This window comes from Sesamum indicum, linkage group LG10, assembly GCF_026168435.1.
Source record: "Sesamum indicum cultivar Baizhima isolate 11 linkage group LG10, ASM2616843v1, whole genome shotgun sequence".
Classification (NCBI taxonomy): Eukaryota; Viridiplantae; Streptophyta; class Magnoliopsida; order Lamiales; family Pedaliaceae; genus Sesamum; species Sesamum indicum.
In genome coordinates, this window is record NC_142666.1 from 2,485,444 (window position 1) to 2,510,220 (window position 24,777).

General features: G+C 33.8%; 2 protein-coding genes, 1 long non-coding RNA gene and 1 other non-coding gene across 6 annotated transcripts; 2 read left to right on the plus strand and 2 right to left on the minus strand.

The window, feature by feature from the left end:
- Positions 1–943: 943 nt before the first annotated feature.
- On the minus strand, positions 944–9,093 carry LOC105172560 (phosphatidylinositol 4-phosphate 5-kinase 8). Of its 3 annotated transcripts, XM_088886082.1 has the most exons (11): positions 8,702–8,932; positions 7,785–7,863; positions 7,620–7,665; positions 6,441–7,505; positions 6,158–6,325; positions 4,374–4,539; positions 3,668–3,778; positions 3,325–3,512; positions 2,493–2,650; positions 1,807–1,960; positions 944–1,394 (listed from the first exon to the last, which is right to left on the minus strand). In XM_088886082.1, exons 3-11 carry the CDS (start codon positions 7,634–7,636, stop codon positions 1,118–1,120), a joined length of 2,304 nt encoding a protein of 767 aa, XP_088742208.1. In that variant the 5' UTR covers positions 7,637–7,665; positions 7,785–7,863; positions 8,702–8,932; the 3' UTR covers positions 944–1,117. The 3 variants fall into 3 exon arrangements, with proteins under 3 accessions (XP_088742208.1, XP_020552710.1, XP_011092347.1); XM_020697051.2 differs by lacking the exons at positions 7,785–7,863; positions 8,702–8,932 and adding an exon at positions 8,941–9,093; XM_011094045.3 differs by lacking the exon at positions 7,785–7,863.
- A 5,106-nt stretch (positions 9,094–14,199) lies between these two features.
- TRNAM-CAU (transfer RNA methionine (anticodon CAU)) lies at positions 14,200–14,285 on the minus strand. Its single transcript is given in 2 exon segments — positions 14,200–14,235; positions 14,248–14,285. It is a non-coding gene; the product is annotated as a tRNA-Met (tRNA).
- LOC148785184 (uncharacterized) lies at positions 14,282–15,444 on the plus strand. Its single transcript, XR_016067897.1, has 2 exons — positions 14,282–14,416; positions 14,637–15,444. It is a non-coding gene; the product is annotated as an uncharacterized LOC148785184 (long non-coding RNA).
- A 4,246-nt stretch (positions 15,445–19,690) lies between these two features.
- Positions 19,691–22,113, plus strand: LOC105172558 (Protein kinase superfamily protein). The gene is made up of 2 exons (XM_011094043.3): positions 19,691–19,764; positions 19,846–22,113. The coding sequence occupies exon 2, from the start codon at positions 20,121–20,123 to the stop codon at positions 22,041–22,043; it is 1,923 nt and encodes a 640-aa protein (XP_011092345.1). The 5' UTR covers positions 19,691–19,764; positions 19,846–20,120; the 3' UTR covers positions 22,044–22,113.
- The last annotated feature ends 2,664 nt before the right edge of the window (positions 22,114–24,777 follow it).

The following is a 24,777-nucleotide window of genomic DNA, read 5'->3' on the forward strand; positions in this document are numbered from 1 at the left end:
GTTTTGTAAATCAATTCTTACATGATAAAAAATGCAACGTCTCTAAGTTAAAGGACAAAAATTGCATTTTGATTGATTCATGTGCATTTATACATGTAATTTTTTGACGAAGTTGGCAGAAAAATGACTAAAATTGTCAAAAATTTTAATATAACAAGACTTAATTACAAAAATTTATTCGTGCAAGATGAAAAATACCAGCCTCTCTAAATTATAAAACTAAAATTGCAAATGCTAAGTATGGTCACAAGAGGTGCAATGTAATTCTAAAAAAATCTAGAAACTTTCTACAAATTAAACTCCTAAACCATAAGGGGCTCAATATGATATATTATCCTAATGTAAAAATAAGGTCTCTTGTTTATCCAAAACATATATATTTATTTCTACTAATATTTTCTGAAACTGGTTCTTGAAGTTGAATTCAACAATGATCAATCTCCATGAAAATACAATGTGTTGTTGCATTCATCATACCCACATGTATACATGTGTTTATCGAATCCATTGATATATTCTATGTGCATACATGGAAAATTCTAATCGAAACCGAATTTGATTGAATCTAAATCAATTATATGATAAATGTATTGCACTTATTGTGTGATTAGTGTACAACTAAAAAAAGTCATCAATTACATAACAAGCATATCACACTTGTTTAATGATTGATTCGATTTTGCCAAACCTGATTTGTATAAAAAATTTACATACATATACACTCAAAAGTAGTACCAAAAAATGAGTACCCATATATTTATCATTAGATATGGGGAATTTCTTCATCCAAATTCTATATATTAAAGCTGTTCATATATAGATCCAACAACATGTATTTTATGTATCTCAGGAATTCATACACAGTTGATGAGATATAACATCCATTCTAAACTGTAAAGCACAAAAGCATAGTCTTCTCTCTTTCTGAATGAACCATAGTCCGAATCAAAATGATTGATCTTCAATTGTGAGAACAAGAACTTAACTGTTGAAGAAATCTCAAATAGGACTAAGAATACATAACAATGGCTATACACGAACGAAGGATTATTCACTTTTATGACATAATCACCAAAGAAACGACAGGGAAGGCAGGCTGAGAATTAAGACCCTAAGGTCATTGGAGGGGAAAAATCTTTTCTAGGAAGGAAATGAAACGTTTCGAATAAAGCTTGGGTTCCACCACAGATATCGACTGAGGATCAAACTTCATGGATTTACATGTGTGCTCTATTTTCTTTTTCATGTTGTATTCCTGTAGTATATCAATTATGCCGAGGTAGAGAACGACATCATATACCTCAAAGAGTTCGATTTCAGTTGAGGCCGTCTCTGCCTGCATAAGTTTGTGATTTGCCTGAGCTGGCATGTTTACTCCTAATTGCACCCTTAACCTGGAGACATTGCAGGCAGTTCAGTACAGAGCACTTTATATCAAAATGGATAATTACGCTATTTCGCCCACAACTATGGACAATTTTTTCAGACATCATACAAACTGTTTGAATAATTAAACTTATACCTCATATAGGTGATTCAGTAATTTGATTGTATTCAAAGGGATGTAAATAGAAGTATCCATTTCTTATTATATATTTGATGGTAGAGAAATAATCATGTTAGTCACAAATCAAGGAGGACAAAGTGGCTGGTGTGCAATTGAGTAATATCATACGGATGCTTTCTATGTAGAATTTAGAGACTAATGCTGGCATTGCCAACAAAGGGTTTGGCATTCTTTATTGAGCAGTCCTGGGGAAAATCTTAAGTTTGTCAAGGCAGAAAGGTTACGGGAACGGAATTTACCTTCCAGTACCAGGGAGAAGAAGATCAGCTTCCTTGTTACCAATAGAGAATGCCTTCAATGTACTTCCTCGGATATGTGGACCTGGAGTAGGGCTGACAGGGCCAGGCTCATGGGTTACTAAGAGCAAATTCGTTGGACGAATCAAGAGGTCACCTGAGATCACACCGTGAAGAATCAAGACATGTCAACCAAAGAAAAAGTTCATGAAAAAGCCTGTTCAAAATCAGTGATGATTAATAATGCAACTGAAAAGAGACAGCCACGATGTTACAGGGAAGAAGAAGAGAAGAAAAGAAAAAGAAAATTATGTAATAATAGTAAAAAAGAACGGTAGGCACAATCTCAAGGAGTGGACGGGAAGAGACAAAAAAGGAATTCAGAAGAAAAAGGAAAAGCAGCAAATTCACATTTCAGTTTGCATCATGACAATGGCACAATAAGATAGTTGATGCTCTAGCTAGTGGTCTGAACTTCCAATTATCAATCTCTGATCACCTTACAAAAGGGTTAAGAAAGGAGTGTATCAAGGCCAATATTTTTTTCTAGGCAGTGCAATTCAGCTTGTCTATTGTTGACACTCGAAAGAAGTAGAATGAACAGATAGTAAAGCCAAAACCAACACTAAGAATTGAAAGAAACCAATGATCATCACAAATTATTTTCTGGTTAGGAAGTGAACACCCACCATCAACAGCAGCACTAATGCTCTCGACCTTATGTAACGAATCAGGAGGCTCCAGAAGTGATTTTAGATGCTCAGGAGCACTGAAATGCAAACCTAGGAGAAGGCTATAATCTATGATTTGTTGAGATTCCAAGAAGGCACTGTCTAGTGCAAGTTGTCTGCAAACAACACAAAACAAACTTGTCATGTTCATATTAGAAACACAAACACACCATTTGTAATTTTGTATAGTAATAAAGGACAAAGAATCTCAAGCATGTCTTGACTTGAGCTATCCAGATGTTTGCAGAAATAAACGCAACATACTAGTGGATGTATGACAATAAGATTTATAAATGCTCTATGAGGCAGCATCTTCCCTTGATTCTTTTATCCATCTCCAAGCTAACACTAAACAACTAATGAAGATTGGACGAGCCCATTAAGATTTGGGGAAAGAGAGGAATAATTAAATACTCTCCATGAGGAAAACATAGTTCCTTGTATCATAATAGACCTAAAACTTTGATGATTAGCTTTGTATTATCTTAATGCTAGTCCAAGGAACATGGCCTCCTTTCTTGAAACAACTTTTACCACTTTTCAAGCTTTTCTTGTTTACAACAAAATTTGTGTTTTCCACTCTCTATCTAGACTTTGTACATTATAATACAAGTTTTTTTGAGGACTTACAGACCACTTGCCTGCAAAAATCTTGATATCCCATGACCTAATTCTTAGCTAGTTCACGTATAAATCTTTTGGAATTATTCATCTATGCCCGTTTATATATATGTATGATGGAGAACTGGTGAACTTGACTGGTACAGGGTATGCTGTGAAAGGAAGGTACCTAAAAAGTGACTCATGCAGTGATCTGTCCATTTGAAATTCATATGCCAAATCAAGATCTTTCAGTGTAGTGCTTTCATCAATCTCATCCTTATTTGTAAATCTCCCATGAGATGAACCCTTCAAATCATAACGACGATGTATGCGTAATTCAGTGCAGAACATGTTTCCCATGACTACAAAGCGGACCTGTAAATAAAAGTAACTATATTCTCAGTAAAAGCAGCTTTCTTCTTTCTTTGCTGATAAATAAGATATCATTACATGAAGAGGGTATAAAATTGCATCCTAAAGAAAAGTAGAACCGAATAGCCAGAAAATAACTTGGATTTATGGATGAGGACCTTTTTCCCGTGCCTCAAAGCAATCCTGTGTGCCCCAAAGAATTTAGTTATAAGAGTGTTGTCATGGGCTTTCACATGACTGTAGTAGTTGGGTAGCATCTTCAGTAACACCTACAAAAATCAAGAACAAAATTTCTTAGTGAATACAGTGACACTGCTTCACAGACAGCAAACTGAATACTGAATACGGTGGATTGTTGATAGACATGATGGAATTTATCATATTCCAGAACACCCTAGAGATTGATCAAACATGCAAATATCAGTTTTAACCACCTCTTATTCACTAAGTTTAGGAGATAAAAAACGGTATTTAACAGAACATACAGATACTCTGGTTTCACCAAATGCTTAAGCAAAAAGATGCTTTAACCCCCACCCCTTCATGCCGAATTGCATATCCAATGCTGATGATTGGATAAACAATATCAAGTAGATATATCCTTAAATTGCTTCCATAAAAAAGATATCTCTACTCCCTTCAGACCACCAGCCCTATGCTTGCAATATGTCTACACGACTGATTCTTAAATGGGACATGCGCCACTCTTAGTGTGTGCATGTTGTGCATATGTTGAGGGAAAATGTGAGGAAAACGTGAAAGTGAAGACCAAATGCAAGAAGTAAAACTATACATTATAACGACATAAAAAGATTCTTTGTATATCAATGATGCACACACATAGTGAATTCCCATTTTTCAAACCTTCAACTCAGATTTTTTCAGTGTCTTAATCACAAATCTGTCATCATGAGAAAGATAGAAGAGGCTTCCACTTTTTCCTGGAGAACAAAGCTCTCTCAGACCATCATCACCACAGATGGACATCATATAGTCGGCAGCATTTAACTTGAACAACTCTCTCAGATTCCTGAAATGAATCCACAAACAGGTATACAATTCAAAAACTGCATACATCCCTGTGTTGAGCATGGATGTGCAGACATTCAAGCAGTTGCCACTAAAGGTGCTGGTATAAATGTACATATTTGACATCATATAGCAAACAGGATCTTGAGCAAGTCAAACAAATTGTTTGTGCACTTATGGATGCAGAAGAGAAAGTGATGGGGAGAAGAACAGAAATAGATGAGAATACCATAAAAAAGAACTAAAATATAGTTTGCTACTCTCGTTTCTTCTTTCATTTCTATAACTATTTTTTTGTTTTCCTAGGTGCTTGAGGGGGACTGGGCATGGAGATAGAAGATAAGAGCGGCAATCATATGAAAATACCCACTTCGTTATAGATTTAGAAGAATTGAAGAAATGAATAATAGAACATCACAAGTTACAGTTACATCCTACTGTTCAATGGAAGTCTAAATTTAAGGAATTCAAAGTTTCTATTTTAGACCTAAATTAAGCAGAAATTAGGTTCTTCACCAGCAGTAGTAATCATGCCTACTTCCTGTCTATGGTATAAGTTACACTACTTGGGTGCATTAACAGACAAATAAATCGAAAGACTGCTTGGTTCTTGAAAACGTAGATCTATTACAAATTAGAGAAGGCATCATAGGTGTCTGCAAAACACCTCTGAATGCTACTGGAATGAATGAGCTGCTGTTTCTTTCCCTACTTCATGTGGTTTTACATGTGGAGATCATTCTGCTGTTACCTGAATTGACCAATCTAATAGTACATTAAGTTCTTATGTAGGGCAAGGATTCTTCTTGAATGACCCTGTGGCTCATATATTGTTAGATGTTCTTGCTTACTAAGACTGTGACCTCCTTCTTTGACTATTATGAATGTTTATAGATATAAGATTGACAGAGAAGTGATTAACAGCTTAACTGAGGTTATACGTGTAATCCAGTTCTAAATTTCAATAAGCACAGAGGTTGTGTCTCTAGTTCCTTGCCAAAATATCAGGACTTATTGGTATGAAAACATATTCTGCAAAAAACATACATCAACATTTGTCGATTTTGCACTTAGAAACTCTTGAAACCAAGCTGATCTGTCTAAACATATCTAACATTTTGCAATGGCATTCTTTTTATCCCCATCTCAGATTCTAATCTCAGTCTCTAATGTCTAAACCAACATTCTTTCCATGTGAACTGACAAAGACTATGTTTCAAATGTGTGACCACATGTATGGTTAATATTGATTCTCTACTTGTACCATGGCATGCAAGCAGCTTTTTATTCACTGTCATAAAGAATGGAAATGAGAAGTACATATTTCTCTTACAAGTTGGTGGAAAAGAATTGCAAGAACTTTAACCTTCATAGAAAATATAGAAATTCTTCTCTAAAAATTTGTAAAGGGCAATTACTAAATTTTGATGCAACAAAATATTAGAACTTTCAGTATTGTCCACATTAGAGACAGTCAAAAAAGGCTCTTGGTAGACTAAAACCACCACGTATGAAAAGATTCTCATTTCTGGTAACATAACAGAAAAAATTCAGAATAATAAGAAGAGGAATGTCAAAACTTGTGAACATGCACCATGCACAAGATCAAGTGTACATACCTGAAGACCATGGGGCAGTAATCCTTCCAGTAAAAGTCAATAGAACAGTGTGGAGGAGTCAGCTTGGAACCCTTTCTTGGGAAATTCATTCTTATTCTAGCTTGTTCTCCAAAATCAGATGATCTGACTTCACGCATAGGAACTGGTGTGATTTTGCCAACAGTATACCTGTCAACTTCACATGATATACTTGAGTAAGGTATTCCACCATTGCAAGATCAAATTTAGTTTTAAGCTCGACTTTTGAAGAAGATAAATAAAGACAGAACCTTATCTTGCATACCTGATACCTAATTGCAAACTAAGCCTCAGATAATAGCTCCTCTGGCCTTCAAAAATGTCCACCCATGAGCTCCTTTTAACTTCCTTCGCGAATTTCAACTGTTGTTTAGTTTTGTGAGATAATTTGGAGATATTTCTAATCCTTTCTTTAATAAGGACTCCTTGCATATATTCCCTCTCATAAGCTACAGTCTGATTATCTGGAAACTCATTTTGCCCATCACGAAAGCTTTGAGATAGGACGCATGATCTCTCACGTGACATCATTTCTCTAACTGAACTAGAGCTGTCCCAGTCATCATCTAACGATGTAGTTTTATGTGAGAATCGTCTAGAGCCCCTTCGGAAGCTAGATGAAATTTTTTCTGATAAACTACGCTTTACATTGGGTATAACCGACTCTTCTGAGTCCATTGACGAACTACGGGATGGCTGTTTCTTCTTCTTGTCCTCACGTCCTTGAAGATTAGACTCACTTAAATGCTTACTTACAGCAGGATAGAATGTTCCGGGTCCATCCTTTAGCCCCTTGGTCCATGTTCCGAAATAATAACTTCCATCAGTAAATCTATAGAAACCTGATCCATGTCTTAACCCATTTGACCAAAATCCATCAAAAAGATCGCCATTGGACCACTTCATAACCCCTCTACCAGACATTTTCCCGTTTTTCCAGGTTCCAATATAAATGTTGCCATTACTCCACACATACCTACCACTGCCTTCACGTGTTCCTTCTCTCCAACAACCATCATAAACATCTGAATTTGGGTATTCCTTCCTTCCAATACCATGTTGAGAGTTCATCTTCAGAGAACCTTTGTATATGGACCCATCGGAATCAATAAAAGTTCCAAAACCATGAAGGTAACCCCCAGAAAAATCACCCTCATATGTGACCTGTGAAGGCCAAAATATCTTGCCTTTGCCAGTCATTTTCCCTTCCTCCCAGTCACCTTCATAAACTGTCCCATCTGACCATGCATAATTACCTTTTCCATGGGGAAGCATTCCCTTAAAATCACCAGAATAGACATCTCCATTTGAAAAGATTTTTTCGCACACACTGCAGATAAATATTACCAAGAAATGATATTGCATTCACTAAAAGAGTAAAACCAATAAATTTTCAGAATTTCTACTAGATTCTCTTTTATCATTAATGGTTTGTAGATCGCACCTTCCAAGATTTTCCATGACAAAATGATGATCAGTGATTGAATAACCTGCAGAATATTCAAGAAAAATATCTCAATCACCACTCTTCATGTGAATCAATCAACTAAAATATTCATACAAATGTTTGACAAATTCTTGCAACCAAAACAAAATCAAAGTAACTTAACTCTAATATCTTTCTATCCTTTCCTTTATAGTGAATTTTCCGCACCAGCCAGGTGTAAGATTCTCATAATATTCTCCCCCTTTCAGTAAATTGTGTAAAGAAGTCAACAAATTGTGCACAGGTACTTGCTGATTGCTTACATATTGGGATGACCAACTCACAACTTCAGTTAGTCTAGCATATGACTAAAGCTTACATGAAAAATGTAATTAGTCCGAGAATATTTGGTTTAAAGCTCAACAGAGAAAAGAAACAGTACTTGGCCACTGTATCTTCAAGTGTAGCTGAAAACAAAACTCCCTTTTCCTCTCTAATATCAGTAATCAACAAATAATATTTCAATAAAGCAATATTTAAAAGTTATATATTCAAAACTAGATTGCTTCCCGAAAATGGTAAATTAAGTACGCATCAGCACACAATGGGTACAATCATGAAACAAATTCAAGAATCCAGACAAGCTTATAAAATCACAAACACGATAAAACAATGAAACTGAAACCAATTTCTCCTTTAACTGGAAATCATTGGATCGATGCTTGTTTAGTCATACAACCTAGGAACGCTATCATCAAACAAACCTAAAAACAGGAGTAACAAATCAAAGTAAATCTATCTATGATTATAAGTCTTTACATATGAATTCTTCTTCCAACACAACAGTTTTTACCCGCAAAGAATATGCACTGTAGACGCAGATATCGATGAAATCCTTATCCTGAATTAAACATAACATTCAGGCGTGATTCCAGCGATCAACCTTAGTTACGAACTCAACCTCTCATAGATCAAACAATCAACATTCAGTAGCTAATATACTGCTATTTACTTCAATTAAAACTACATCATTCTTATCTTAATTCCTAATAAAAACATGTACACAATACAAACTGAAAACGAATCATTGAAACACTCACCTCAAGTAACAGCTCCAACACCACCAAATCGATCTCCAAAACCAAAAAACACACACAAAGAAATTTAAAAAAAAAAACAAAACTTCTCAACACACTGTTCAACACTGAAAACAGTCCTGAGAATCAAACTGTTAACATTCTGTATAAATATATATATATATTTAATCTTTTCTCACTGAAAAAAATACTGATCAACAGTGTACCGTTAAATCTCAGAGATTTATGAAACTCTATATTACCTCGACATAACGAGCATGTGAACCCAATTTATACAACACCCGGCTGGCGTACACGTGGGGGGCGTCAGAAGCGTAGGACCCACGAAATTCACCAGATGATCACGTGGGCCCCGGTACGTCGACCTGGTTTCTCCAACGATAACGTGGGGGTGAGTTGTAGGCGATTCCTGTGGTGGTGTGTGTGTAAAAAAGCAGCATTTTCTGAAATAAAAAAATATATATATTCAAAAAATAAATAAAGCAGTAGACAAAAAGTGAAATAAAAATTCTCTGTATTTAGATAAAATAATGTGAATATAATTTAACACGTTTTTTTAAATAAAAAAAGGAGAATATTTGCTTTTTTTTTCATACAACATTAGAAGTTTCTTTTAATTAATTCACGTTTAGAATCTTGAAAATACTTTACCCATATTAAGGCAGTGTTTGGTATGTAAAATGGAGCGGGAGTTAAATGAGAATTTTTAAGTCCATTTCTACGTATTTATTTAAAATTTTACGGACGTTTCGTCGTTATTTAAAAAATTACAAACACTCTCTAAAATTAATAGTAGTTTAACAAATACCCCTTACAATAGGCTGCCACGAGAGGGTATTTGTTAGACGACCATTAATTTTAGGGAGTATTTGTAATTTTTCAAATAAAGAGGAAGTATTTATAATTATGATAAATATCAGGGGGGCCTATTGTAATATATCCATTATATTTTTTTTCTGACAAAATTATCCTCTTATTACTGTTATTACATAACGTAATGGTATATGCATTTTGATTAAATAAATTAATCAATTTGGTCGTTCGAATCAATATAATTTATTATGTATAAAAATATTATTTATGTGTTTATTGAATCAACAAATTGTTTGTTAAGTAATAAATAATTTTTTATATATTCGTTTTTAATAAAATATGAAATATTTTATAAATTACTTGTAACCTTTTGTAACCAATTTTTTAAAATACTTATATTATATGATTTGAATTCAGCATATTCAATAAAATATGAATAAATAATTTTATAAATTAAATGTGAATATCAAAAGGAAAAAAATTATCATAAAATAGCTTTATCCCATTACCAAATGAAAAAAAAAATTATGTGTTGCCCATTTATTTATTTTTATAGAGTCCCTTTAAAAAAATAAAAATAAAAATAATAGTTATATGATTACATTAATATTTTAATAAATGAGTAATAATTTGGTTCGATCAATGCATCAATATAATTATAAACTATGAAATAATTAATAATAAATTACAATAAACTCACAAAAAGTAAAACAAACACCCATACGTCCAATGGGACTCACACTAATTCATGAGACCTCAACTTTAATCATTACAGGCTAAGAGACATTCGGTTATAGAGTGCATAAACTCGTCTACTACTTTTGTAAAAAAATTGCTATGCTATTTATGAATTTATTATTCTTCGAATTAAAATTGATCAAATTAAATCTATCATAAAACGAGTGTATTAGTCGATTTTACGTTCGAACGTAAGCCAATCACACGTGATGAATGCATGGCATGCAGTGTAAACTGTGAAGTCTTGAAACGAATGTGTGATAGCACAGTGTGTGGAATAATTGTGCATTTTGTGGTCATAAACTGCTCGCGAGGTATATTTAGATTCTTAAGCGATTTGGTACAAAAACTACAAATGAAAACGTCAATATTCTTTCATTCTACGACTCATGTCGTCCACATCCTAAGACTGGTTAGTCACATGAAGTTGTCTTTTCATGCTCAGAATCCAATGAGATTTGAGTATCAAGTAAAGTTTGGGGAAATTTTTGGATTTTGGATGCAAATTATATTCCATGCGCTTAAGATTGCGACCCGTGATTTGTTACGTGAGTTATTATCTGTTCTGATAGCTAATTTGTTTTGGAAAGGCATTTGATTAGGAAGGTGAGGCGTTTGAACTTATAAGCAGCACAAATTCTTTGTTTTTAATCAATGTGGCAGTAGCATCATCAATAGCAGACGAGGATTTCGACGGCTTGTAAGCTCCAAGGCTTCTGTTTTTCTGTCGGGTTGCCATTTTTATGAACAAAATGATGAAGCTCGGGAGGTCATAGTGGACGCTACCTCGTAGAAGGGGGCACCAATAGTGTCGTATTAAGGGTGTTCAATTCGGTCAACTGTTTCGGTTCGGTCGATTAACTGAAAATTGCACACCCCTATATCGCATGCTGCATTATTTGACATCGTTTATGAGAACAAAACTATATGTACATCCTAAGCCCTTTGTTTAGGAAGTCAATAACGGTATCGCGTATCCGACATTAATTACAGACAAAAAATTTACACGACTTATAATTTTTGAGATATTCTGTCTTTAATGAGACACATTTTATTTATCAAATTAATTTTTCGCTTATTTCCAAATTATATAATTTTCTCATTAATCGCTCAAAATTCATTCAAAACATACCCTAATAATAAGCCCATTTAAAATATATATATATATTCAAACTCTGAAAACATCAATTATCGTAAATTACGTCACATCAACATAATATTTTTTTATTTCAAGAACAAAAAAGGTAAAAAAAATAAATAAAAATAAACCCATGCACACTCAAAGAATTTAATTGATGCCCACTTTTTGTCTTCAATAAAGTAATATATTAAAAATCGGCTATATTACATTTTTGGCCTTATAAAGAAGTCACATTTCTTTATTAATTTCACATCTTACGAAATTTCTATTTTGACCCCATTTTGTTAAAAAAAGTTTTCAAATTAGTCCTCCATAATTTGATTTTAACAATAGAAGTGGTCAAATGTTAGTCGAATTATGCTGTCTTTACATATTTAAATATTATCATTATTTTTGGTTTTTTTATTTATTCAATCTTGAACAATACAATTTATACTTATATATATTCTCTATTTTTTCCCTCAGATGAATATGAATATGCTATTATTTTGAAATTTTATCACGGAGGCCCCTCCAGCAATAATCAGACTACCATTCGACCCCTTTTGCTGTTAAAAATTGACGATAAAAGTTATGGAGGACTAACTTGAAAACCTTTTTTAGTAAATTGGGACCGAAACAAAAATCCCGTAAAACACGATACTGCTAAGAAAATATGCCTTCTTTATGAAATAAAAAAAAAAAAGTAATTTAGCCTTAAAAAACCATGTGAATGCTAATACTTTTTAATAAATTAATTTGGAAAATGGAATCTTGATTAGGAATATGATTCTAATCTCTTTTTCCCCTCAATTTCTTAATTTCTTGGGGTAGTGGAAGGTTGATTAGCATGATGCATTGCATGGTCAACCATATCTTTGCAACAAGATATTTTTGTATTAATTAATCACATGATTAGAGAATAAGATTCTAGTGCTCAATTAAAGCAACTTAATTTAACACATGAGGCCAAAACAAATTAAATTTATTAAAATACATTAATTATATAATAACCCCATTTGTATTATTTTATTTTTTTGGTATAATTGATTGGTCAAATATTTGAAATAAAAACCATCTTTTTTTAATTCATATTTGGTAACTTGTCTATTTTTTTTTTTAATATATAGTTCGAGTTAGCATAGTTTATTGGCTTATATAAAATATTTATATTATCTCGAAGTTTGAAATCTGATCCAATAATATACATTAATGCATATCAATCACAAATACAAAGCACTTAAATATTTTTTTTTGGGGGGAGTAAATTTAATTATAATTTATGTGTATACATAAATATATAATATATTAGATATTTGTTATTACAAGTCTTGATTCATCTTAGGTTAAATGAAAATTGGGCTTTATTATAAAACGTCACAAACTAATATAATATATATATATATACATACATATTTTACTCTATTTTGATATGATTTTATTTTATCTATTAAAAAAAATTGTTCAAAATAATAATTTTAATATTTTTTTTTCTCTCAAGCCACTACTCCATATTTCTCTATCACATTCTCCATTTTTTTTAACTCACAAGCTTTTAAGAAATCTATAATTATAATTTATTTATTTTCCCTCACCTTCTTCTTATTTTTTATCCACAAACTTCCATATTTTTAATAAATTTTCACAAATTATTTTTTCTTCCTCAACGTACCCCACATTTTTTAATCCCACACAATTTTAATATTTTTTTTCATTTTATAATATTTTTTTACATGCTCGCTGAAACCGTGTGCAACAACAGCTAGTAAACAATAAAATTAAACTCACCATCATTTTGATTAAAGCGGCATGTCCTTATCAATTCAATCAACAATCGTTGCAGGGTTGCAATCGAATCGAATGGGTTGATTTGGCCCATGCCAGCTTGGGATTGGGCCCAATGGCTCAAGACCACCTGAGTTGGGCTTACGGGCCATTGTAATGCATATGGTATGATTTTTATTTTATTATTCTAAATTGAGTATTCTTATAGGTCTTTTATATTTTTGGAACTATAAATTTTTTTACCTTTATTGTTTTGCTTCAAAAATTTTAGTACATTAATAACTCATTACTCTTTGTTATAGCTATGGGTCCAATCTAGATCTTGATCTAATGTAAAAATATTGGGTCCGAGTATGAGATATAACTATCATAATGGGCATAAATTTGGGTATTGTCTGTTCATTGATAGTCATAATATATTGGAGTTAATGTGCGAAATAGAATAACTGCTAGAAAAAAAAAATACCCCATAACCTGACCCTAACTCGCATGCGGCTCACTCGACGTTTGGACGCGATAACTTATCCCTATTGCGTAATGAATTAATAAAAGTCTTATCATTAGAACAAAATCAAAACAACGAATTTCTGTAGAAAATTAACGAATGTATCTACCATATAAACAACACTTTTCATACGGGTATCAATTTTGATCAACTAAAAAAAGCATGGTATCAACTATGTGAAGAACCTTATAGTACAATACAAAAAAACGTAATCCTCTCACAATTTTGTTTTTAACGGCCACATGCTCATCGTGTGGCCTTTCCGTTAATGAGTTAATGTCGGTATGTACTATACAACTAAAAATCAGTATAATTTAGCATAAGCTAAAAATCAATTTTTTCCGGTACTTGCAAACACCCACTTAGTATGTATAATTTTCTATTTTGCTTATGACTATGGGTAGTTTTTACATTATTATTTTCAATTTTAATTAGCTATAAAAAATAAAAATAAATAATTGATTATTAAAATATAAGAAATGAGACAAAAAAGAAATAAAAGAATGTAGAAGAGAATAAGAAATGAGATAAGTAAAAGTGTGGGGTGAGAGAGGCTCGAACTCTCGACCTCAGGATCACTCAACAAGCTATGAGACCTACGCGCTAGCCAACTGCGCCACCACCCCGCTTGTTCTTTGCATTTACTAGGTGTAAACATGATCTTTTGCATAGTTTCTCTTTCTGTTTTTCCCTCCATAATTTGCATAACTTTTGCTTCTGGGGATCTCCAGTTGGGGATTTAGCTCTCGGAATCTGGGTTTGTGTTCTCTGCTGCTTGCTTCTCTCTCTGATTTTTTATTTTTCTCTAAGTTCTGAGGCTGATTGCTGTTCGTTAATTTGTTGATAAGTGAGCTATGATATATGTTTTATTTGTTTGTGTGTGTTTTCCTCTTGTTGTTTTTTAATATATTCAGCTGCAATCGAATTGCCTCTCTCTGGGAAACATTGTGATTTTTTCTAATTTTTTTTTGGTGCAGACAAGTGGGTGCTGTCCGCTTTGCTGATGCGAAAATTGATGTTCTGATAGAAACTTTGGGAATATATGTTATGAACTCTCTACCTGTATATGGTCATACGTTAGAAGTTTCTGTGTTGGTGAGGCATTGGGTTCTTGATATTTTTGTTGGAAGTTCTCTGTGCAGAGTGGATTTTCTATTACAAATTCTACTGCATCTTCTATTGTACTTAACAAATACATGCTACAAATGGATTACATGTTTTTGTTCAGAGAATAAATTATGCGGTTTTCTTGTTTTCATTCACAGATCACAGGATAAAAAACTTTTTATAGTAACGCCTGAGACTGTCATGATTCTTCTATAGTTTCTTGAAATCAGTGTTACATGGATCAGCCTTGACTTGTTTGAGGCTGATATCATGTTTTGAACTTGGATGTTTTTTGACCCAAAATGTGCTGCAAATAATACTTGTAACCATATGTCATTTGTTTCCGTTGATCAAGAGGGGTTTGGGCTCGAACCTAAGTGTTCTATCTAGTTGGATTACCCTTCAGCTCTAACCAAGACTTTACAGTTCACAGTTATATAACTGGTAGAGAATGGGTGGGTTCATGTTGTCCTAGAGCTTTGAAGCTGATCTGTGGTAAAACCGTTATCTCTTGTAAACTAGTCATTTAAGCATATGATATGAGACTTGCATAGTTGGGAAGAACTTTTGACTTATACTAGTATTTCTCAGGGCTAATGATCTGTTAAGAACTGATCATTTCTGTATATCTCCTAGAAATTGGCTTTGTTCCCAGTATTCATTTACTTATACCTCCAATCACAACATTTTATCTGTCAAAAATATGATGAATATCTATCTAGTTAGATGTCTGGAAGACGATAATCTCAGCCAAGAAATTAACTTATCTTTGAGGTCTTGCATGCAGTCAGCCCCAGGTGAACTTTGGATGATAGTTGCAAATTCACATAATATTACATTAAGGCAGCAAAAAGAAGAAAAATTAAAAAAAAAAAAAATAATAAGGCAGAAGCTGAAGAGAACTTCAGAGATCTCCACTGTTGTTTCTTTTTCTGACACTGCCTCGTACAACCTGAGACACATGTATAATTATACAAGTCTACCAACCTAAAACTTGAAGGAATTGTGTTAGTGTGCTGGCAAGTCCAAAGTTATCCTTAAAGCAATAACCACTGAAAGGTAAAATAGTCAGAAGATTGGGAAAAGCCAGGAATTCAATGATCTCATGAACATTCCAAAATGCTGACAACTTCGGAACGTTGTTCATCGCTCAATTCATCTGGAAATCCAACCAAAAACTTGAGTCTTAGGTCTCCTCTCCTTCCTTCTTCTTTGGATTTTGGCATGCCTTGTCCAGGAATGATCTTCTCGTATCCGGGATAGATAATGTCGTCTATTGACAGGGGTATTTCTCCTCCTCCTAATAGAGGCACAGAAATTGTGCATCCTGTGAGAGCCTGCACCAGTGGGACCTCAACTCCTAGCTCCAAATCGTCCCCTTCTCGTTGAAACATTGGATGAATTTTTTCTTCAATGTTAAAGATAATGTCAGCTGGTAAGGTGCCCGGTCTCTCATCTCCCTTCCCTTCTACCATGATCTTTGTTCCTTTTGTCCACCCTGGGTTCACTTTGATTGATAACATCTCTTCTTCTTGAACAATTAATCTGTGAACCAAGAAATTGGCTACATCACGTAACATGTTATGTTAGCTAGCTAGGACGATTACATTATTATATTCCTTTTATGTTGACATTTCCTTTTTGACCACTGAGATTGTGATTTCATGTTACTCTGATGAGCATGCACATAAATTACTGGGAAATGCATGGTATTTAAAGGAGGAAACCTGAATTCTGAAGAAATCACAAAAAAACCTCAGACTCATTCATACCCACTGCTTGAGATGGCGTCCCTTGTAATGTTGATCTTCTTGACGCATCCAAGGCACAACTCCTCAAGGGTGCATTCAAGCTTCTTCTCAATGGGCTTAGGTTTTTTCCGAACCATGGATTGTGAGAAGAAAATGGGGGTTGTGCTTATTGAGCTTGCTACTTTTGGTAGAGATGTTTGTTCTTTTGATGGAGTGCTCCCGCCTGATGACGATTCATGGATATCTATTGGTGATGAAACATTTTGTGCTCGAGTTGAACATCTGGATAAATTTGGCCTTGCCATGGGGCTTATTTGGCTCACGGTACGTGAAAGGAGCACTGGCTTAGAAATTTGGAAGTCGTCATCATCATGAGAATCCACTGCTGGTGGAGTAGTGCTTGTCCTGTTTGAACTTTTGGATAGATTTGGACTTGGCATGGGGTTGATTCGGCTTGTGGTACGTGATAGGAGCTTTGGCTTAGAAATGCTGGACTTATCATCATCCTGGAAATCTGTTGGTGGTGGAGTCTGCCTTGAACTTCCGGACGCATATGGACTTGGCATGTGGTCAATTTGGCTTGTGCTACGTGAAAGGGCCTCTGGGTGAGAAATGTGGAACCCATCATCATTACCGGTTGTGCGGCCTGAATTTTTGGACATAGTTGGACTTGGCATGGGGTTGATTTGGCTTGTGGCACGTAAAAGGAGCGTCGGTGCAGAAATCTGGAACTCATCATCATCATAGAAATCCTTTGGTGGTGTGATTGTCCGGCTTGGAGTTTTGGATGATTTTGGACTTGGCAAGGGGCTGATTCCGCTTGTGGTACGTGAAAGGAGCCCCAGGCCAGGAGTATAGAATTTACCATCATTCTGGGAATCCGTTGGTATCTGGCTTGAACATCTGGACAATTCTGGACTGATGTGGGTGATCCTGCTTGTGGTATGCGATAGGAGCGTCGGACTAGAAATCTGGAACTCCTCCTCCTCCTCCTCCTCCTCCTCCTTATCATAATTATATTTCCGGGTGTTGAATGACTTCTTCTCCTTTGCTGCTTTTGGATCATGATCTCCACTGCATGTGTTTGCTTTGGAGGATGAACTTTTGCCGGTGTTCCATTTCATCACAAGAGATTTATATGATCTAAGAATACCTTTGGGGGATGCAGATTTTGGGCTTCCAACGATGGTGTGAATATCCGGTGTTAGATCTCCCATCAGGGAGAAAGACAGAGCCTGGCAGAGGGAGAAAGATCCAAATTCTTGACAGTGCAGGAAATGCCAAGAAATTCAGACTGCAGCAAATGCAAAGGAAACTTTGTCCAAACAAATGTGAGATAGTATTGGAGAAGAAGAAATAGAATGCAGGAAGGGAAAGGGCTTCTTGAGGAGCTGTTATTGCGCGCGCATGTTTACTCGGTTGGTAGAAATTAATTTTCTCATCATTATCCATTCCTCTTCTAATTTTATTCATCTTGTTTCTTCATAAGTCCATATTTCCTTTAATTGATTTTTTGTTGCTAAATTGGCCTATTCAGTCAAAGTAACATTACTATTTTTAAGGTTGATAGTACAGAATTATATACATTTTATACTTTTTTTTTAATTTTCATTTAAACCGCACATTTCATCAACCTTTTACATTTTAAAGGCATGAAAATTTTGATTATGCTTCGTAGCTAATAGTCATTTTTAGATCAGCATTAGATTTACTATGAGCAAGAAAAATTTAAAAATGATGTGAAGTAAAAGACTGATGACAAGAGTATCATGTCAAATTCCTTTATCTTAGATTAATATAAAGGATAATTAGAGCGGGCTCTCTTAAATTTTACCTTAATTATAAATATTTTTTCGTTATTTGAAAAATTATAAATACTTTTTGAAATTAAAAGTCGTCTAATAAATACTCTCATATGATAGTCCATTGTAGGGAATATTTGTTATACTTTTGTTAAGTTTAAGGGGTATTTGTAATTTTTCAAATAATAAGGAGTATTTATAATTATGACAAACTTCATGGGAGCCATTTGTAATTTACCCTAGTATAAACGGATGAAGGGTTGGCTGTGAAGTTATCACTTCAGAATTATAAAAGAAAAAAAATGTTTTGAACAAGTAGTGTAATATATACATGCACAAAGATTGTGTTATTTAAGAAAAGATTTTGTACATATTAGCAAGTATATGTTTAATGAAATAAAGATGTAATAGAATTTAAAATAGAAAATTCAATCCCGTGATTGTACTTGTGAGTTCGAATGTTTAGCATCCGAATTTTTCTTTTTTATCGGGTGTTTGTCGTCATTTATAATAAATGCTTAATAATTTATGATTGAAAATCAGTTATAAACGATGTATTTTATTTATAATTTTTGTTTTCCAACTATTTATATTAAACTGATCTAAGTCAAAATAGAGCTTCTTATTAATTTTCATAATTTATTGATAAAATTGTATATTTCCAATTTTTACTTTTATTTCCAAATTTTGGTAACTTTGCTACAGTTATAATTTTAACACCCTCTTGTCAATGTTGAGATTTGTTAATTTTTTGGCTGATAAATGTGGGAAAGAAGATTGGAATAAGAACCCATCTTAACTAATAAAAGGTGGGGTATATATACGAAGAATGTAGTTGACTATTCGAATTTTAATTTAAGGTCAAGATGTGCTTGGAGTCCGTTTGTTAGGTATAACAAATTAAATTTAAATACGTATAAAATTTTTTGTGTTATTAAATTTGTCTTATTGAGAGGTTTCTAGAAGGAATTGGAAAAAAAATAATAATAAAAATAAATAATATACATTTAAACATGATGTTTAAAATAGTTTATATTGAGTCAATTTTTTTTTATTTTTTAGTTTAAGTCTATAATACATAAGCTAAACTCCCCCAATTTTGTAATTTGTTTTTCACAATTATTGAATAATTTTAGTTATTTTCGTATATTATCCCCTAAATTTTTGTACTTTTATTTATACATAAGTTATATTTTTATTTATCTATTTATCTCTGATTATTATAATTGCCCCAAATAATATACTAATATGAATTCAATGTATAATTATAATCTTTTGTTTGTCGATCAAAGTTTTATTTCTAAAATTCTTGGCTCGTGCAAGCCCATTTTGACATTTATAAATCATAAGCTCGCATGTCTTTGGAGAGAGCGGCTGCCAAGATTCCCTAAGCAAAGCAACCAACGACCAGTTTTCTTGCCACATCCACATCGCCGTCTATACTTGTCGGTATTTGACAATTATAATTTTATTTTCTTGAAAGGATTTGACAATAATAATGATGTCTTTTTTCTTTTGCTTTTCAGTGTAAATCTCAACTACCGTAGCTCACCATCCAAGAACTTTCTTCATGTTCTTGCATCACTTGGACAAATCCCTTCATCATCAACTCTCCCTCTTTCCTTCTTCTTTCTCGGAGCATGAGAACTCCAAGATGGTTTCTTCATTCTCATTTTTAAGAGAGAGAGAGAGAGGGTTGAAAGGTGGTTTCTTGTTGCTCATTTTCGTAATGATTGCTAAAACCAAAACCCTGACGACCCTTGAGGAAGAAGACATACCATAGTTGGAAGATTTTATCAACATGAAGCCAAATTTCTTGATTTTCAGTCTGGTTCTTTCCCTTTGTGTATTTTTCTTCCCCCCAGTTCTCTCAGCTCCGAGTTGTCCTTTGGATCTTGATTATGTGCTAAGAATTCCATGGGACACCTCCGAGTGCAGAGGTTATCACAATCCCAATAATACCACCCAAATTTCCAGCAATTCCAGCAGTCCCAGCACAGGCAGAAGCAGGTGTTGCCAAACCCTCCTCTCCCTCTATGGTATATCTCTCTCACAGCATCTCAAAAAGACCTCTCTTTTCCAACTTCCTGATTTGCCAACTTCTGTTTCCTGCCTTCAAGATTTTCAGACAAAGCTCAGTTCTCTTTCTCTGCCACCTAATTTGGCTTCTCTTTGTTTTGATCCTTTGCAATTTGTGATATCCCCAAACATATGTGCCTCCATTCAGTCCACCCAAGATTGGGTCAAGAAACTTGGCCCTTCCACGGCATTGGATACTTCTTGCAAGACAGACCTCACTGATCTTACTTCATGTGATGCCTGTGTTGCTGCCGGTTTTCAGGTTCAGACAGAGTTGATTGGAATTGATGGTAATAAGTCTCATTCCACTGATTGCTTTTACTTTGCTATTCTGTATGCTGCTGGAATTGCCAATGAGTTTGGCCCTGAAAGCATTGGTGCTGTTTCATGTATATTTGGCCTTTCAATTAGTTCTAGTAAGCGTTCTAGTAAACGACATTCGGCTTTCATTTTTGGGCTAGTTGGAGCTGGTGTTGCTGTCCTTTTGATGTCTATTTTCTTGGGATTGTACTTATGGTGGACTAAGAAATACAGGAAGAGAACTGATGTGGGAGAAGAGGAAATGGGGTCTAGGCCGAGACGGCCTACTACAGTTGCTATTTGGTACAAAATTCAAGAACTTGAGAAGGCGACTGATAATTTTTCGCCTAAGAACTTCATAGGGAGAGGAGGGTTCGGGATGGTCTATAAAGGGATGTTGAGTGACGGAACAGTTGTTGCCATCAAGAAAATAATAGAATCCGATATTCAAGGGAACGCTGAGTTTTGCAATGAAGTTGAGATCATTAGTAACTTGAAGCATCGGAATCTTGTCCCTCTTAGAGGATGTTGTGTGACTGAAAATGGCAGTCCAGGGGAGAGTGAAAGATATCTCGTTTACGATTACATGCCTAATGGAAATCTTGATGACTATTTGTTTCCGGTTGGTAAAAGTGAGAACTCACCGCTCACATGGCCACAAAGGAAAAGCATAATCATGGATGTGGCAAAAGGATTAGCTTATCTACATTATGGTGTAAAACCAGCTATTTACCACAGAGATATCAAGGCTACTAACATATTGTTGGATTCGGATATGAGGGCAAGGGTGGCCGATTTTGGATTGGCAAAGCAAAGCCAAGAAGGGCAGTCTCATCTCACAACTAGAGTTGCCGGAACGCATGGATACTTGGCGCCTGAGTACGCCCTCTATGGGCAGCTAACTGAGAAGAGTGACGTCTATAGCTTTGGAGTCGTCGTTCTGGAGATAATGTGTGGGAGAAAAGCTCTTGATCTCTCTTCAGGTCCGCCTCAGGCAATTTTGATCACGGATTGGGCTTGGTCCCTTGTGAAAGCAGGGAAAATCGACAAAGTACTGGATTCTTCTCTCCTGAATGATGACGGAGACTCATCAACTGCAAATCCAAAGAGCATAATGGAGAGATTTGTACTTGTAGGTATTTTGTGTGCCCATGTTATGGTGGCCCTAAGGCCCACGATTCTCGATGCATTGAAAATGCTGGAAGGTGATATTGAGGTCCCTGCAATTCCAGACAGGCCGACACCGTTAGGCCATCCTTCGTTTTCCAGGGGAGATAACAATATTTTCAGCATTTCTCCGGCACTGAGTGTGCTGCAGTTGCACTCTGGAGACATGCTTAGGTGAAATACAGAAATTGTATATAGTTCTTGTTTTGCTTGGCTCTTAATATATGGAACCTTGATACTCCTTTTCACTTCGATTCTTCTACTTACAGGAAATCCTAAACCCAGAGTTGGTTTGGGCGGAACCGAACTAATTATATGATAAATGCAATACACTTGCGATGTGATTGGTTTACAACACATGACAAGTGTATCATGCTTGCTCTATGATTGATTTGGTTCGATCAAACCTGATTTCGATTAGAATTTTTTGACTTGACTCTCTGCTTTATTTTATGTGCAATGCACAATTTCAGCCGCCACCAGTCCACCGGTCTGATTATAGCAAGTTTGTCACTGCTAACCTTGGTGTGACAATATTTGGTGTCATCAAATACATACATATATATATATGTATATAAGGGTGATCATATCATTTTTCTCTAAAATTTAGTGTTACTATACGTATTATTTTGTGATTTAAAAATTATATTAATACTTCAATATTATTTTCAACTAATAAATAGATTTCTCTATTAGTCAAAATTCAGTAAATTTGTTGATATTTGCAAAAAATAAATAAATAAATAAAATTTATATTTACCCTTAATTGACTTGGTACTGACTTATTACGGTTTAAATATATATATATTTATTAAACTACCCTTGTAAGGGTGAAAATATACATACCTTAGATGTATTAGTGTGGAGATGTATAAGGTAGTTTTATCATAAAAAGATTTATTTGACTTGCAATAAATTAGTAATAAATCAATTGGAGATATATACGAATCTTTTCATTCAATTTTCTTTTTGAAAAAAATAACAAATTTGGTAAATTTTAACTAAAAAAACTGACATGTTTATGCCAAAACAATGTTAGGGGTACTCTATGATGCATGGACATGGACATGGCGACACAAAAATACATAAAAAGAAAACAGGACATGACATGACACGAATATATATTTTTATTATATGTATTATAAATTTCGCATAAAATAAAAATAAGCAATATGGAAAATATTAAGATCAAATATAAATAGACATGCCTTACACTACATTTTTAACTAAATGTATCTTAAGAAAATATACATAATCAGTTTATTTTAAAAAATACTCAATAAAAAATTAGTTAAATTATCATGACCATCTCTCGATTTTTTAGTAATTTATCCCAAAATTTTTAGTTGGGAGGAGTGAATAATTCTTTTTTTCTATTAGGCCCAAAATTCTTTTTTTTTTCTTTTGAAAAAAAAAGACACCCCAAAATTTGAAATTTATTAAAAAAAATTTAAACATATCGGCGCTATGCTCTTTTTTTTATTTTATATTTTTGGAGATAAGGATGTTGTGTCCAAATCGTATCTAAGCCGTGTCTATATTCGTGTCCGACACTGTATTAAATAATTTTTTAAAGTGCTAATATAATTTTTCAAAAAATTTACGTATAATTACGCTTTGTCATATGTATATATATATGTGTGTGTCTAAGTATTTAGTTGGGTATGGGTGCTAATCTAAATTTCCTTGTAACTCCATTTGATGAAATTTTGAAGTGGGAAAAGACATCACTTTTCACCACTACTAAAACAAGTCTTCAGTGGGGTCCAAACACCTCTTTTTTCTTTTTATATTTATGTTGAAAGGAACTCAAAGGTTGAGGTTTGCAAGCATTGCAATTGCAACAAAATCCTCTTGTTTCTGAGTAAAACACAATTCTCAATTTTCAAGACTGTCTTGTTGGAGACAACATCATTGTTTCTAATTTCTTTTTGTACCACTGTCTTAAAATTCATGCAATAATACCTGACGTAATCAGTGCCCCATCACACAAGATATTATCTATTTTAACTTTATAAGTCTTATAATTTATTCTGAAATGCATATTGCTGAAGAAATTAAGTTTTTTGGAACTTATAAGCAGTTTAAACTCCTAATTTGTAATCGATATGAAACGCATACCAATATCACCAGTAGTGCTGAAAAGTTTGACCCGTTAAACCCGTTGTATTTGTGTAAACAAATTAAGTTCGCCAAGAAAGTGCCGAAAGGGGTGTTACTGGACATGATTTATGAATAATAACTTTTAGAGTAGATTACAACAAAATTCTCTAAAATTTGTTATAATTACAAATATCGTCTTAATATTTAAAAATTTATAAATATTCCCCAGATCTCCTAAAAGCATTGTCTTTATGGGGTCTATATATGTTGAGTGTCTTTAGAGTGTTCATACTAAATTTTGTAGTCTTTTCTTTTTCTGCATTGGATCAAGAGTATAAAAATAAATCAAAATTCAAACTTTGTTGGTTATTGTTTTTGCCTTTTCTTCTCTTTATGGCTACATTCAGAGAATTAATATTCTTTTAGGGATTTCCCTTTTCAAAAAAAAAAGAAAAAAAAATTGAACTATTCCTAAAATAGTACATAATGTTTGGATTCATTTTTTGAGTATTTTGTTGTGTTTTATAGAGATAGAGAGATAAAAAAACAAAGATAAATAAGTATGTGTTAGAGATAGTACGTATGTATGGATTTATTTTTGGAGATAATTTAAAATAAATATTATCATAGTTAGTGGACTAAAATTAAACAAGAGCCAAGTTAAAGGACTAATTTTTTTTCCCCAATATTAAATCTGCATATTTATATAGCAATCTAATTCAATATTACAAACCTTTAAAATTGACAAGTTTTCAACCAAACATTATTACCTATCAAAATACTGAAAAATATACCCAGCATGATAATAT

Bases quoted from the DNA above. Each gene is read 5' to 3' on its own strand.
- LOC105172560 (XM_020697051.2), bottom strand. The intron at 3,779-4,373 runs GTTTGAAAAATG...TGATTTTTGTAG, and splicing joins TGAAAAAATCTGAGTTGAAG to GTGTTACTGAAGATGCTACC. The intron at 3,513-3,667 runs GTCCTCATCCAT...TTTTATTTACAG, and splicing joins CTTTGAGGCACGGGAAAAAG to GTCCGCTTTGTAGTCATGGG.
- LOC105172558 (XM_011094043.3), top strand. From the start codon at position 20,121: ATGAAGCCAAATTTCTTGATTTTCAGTCTGGTTCTTTCCCTTTGTGTA.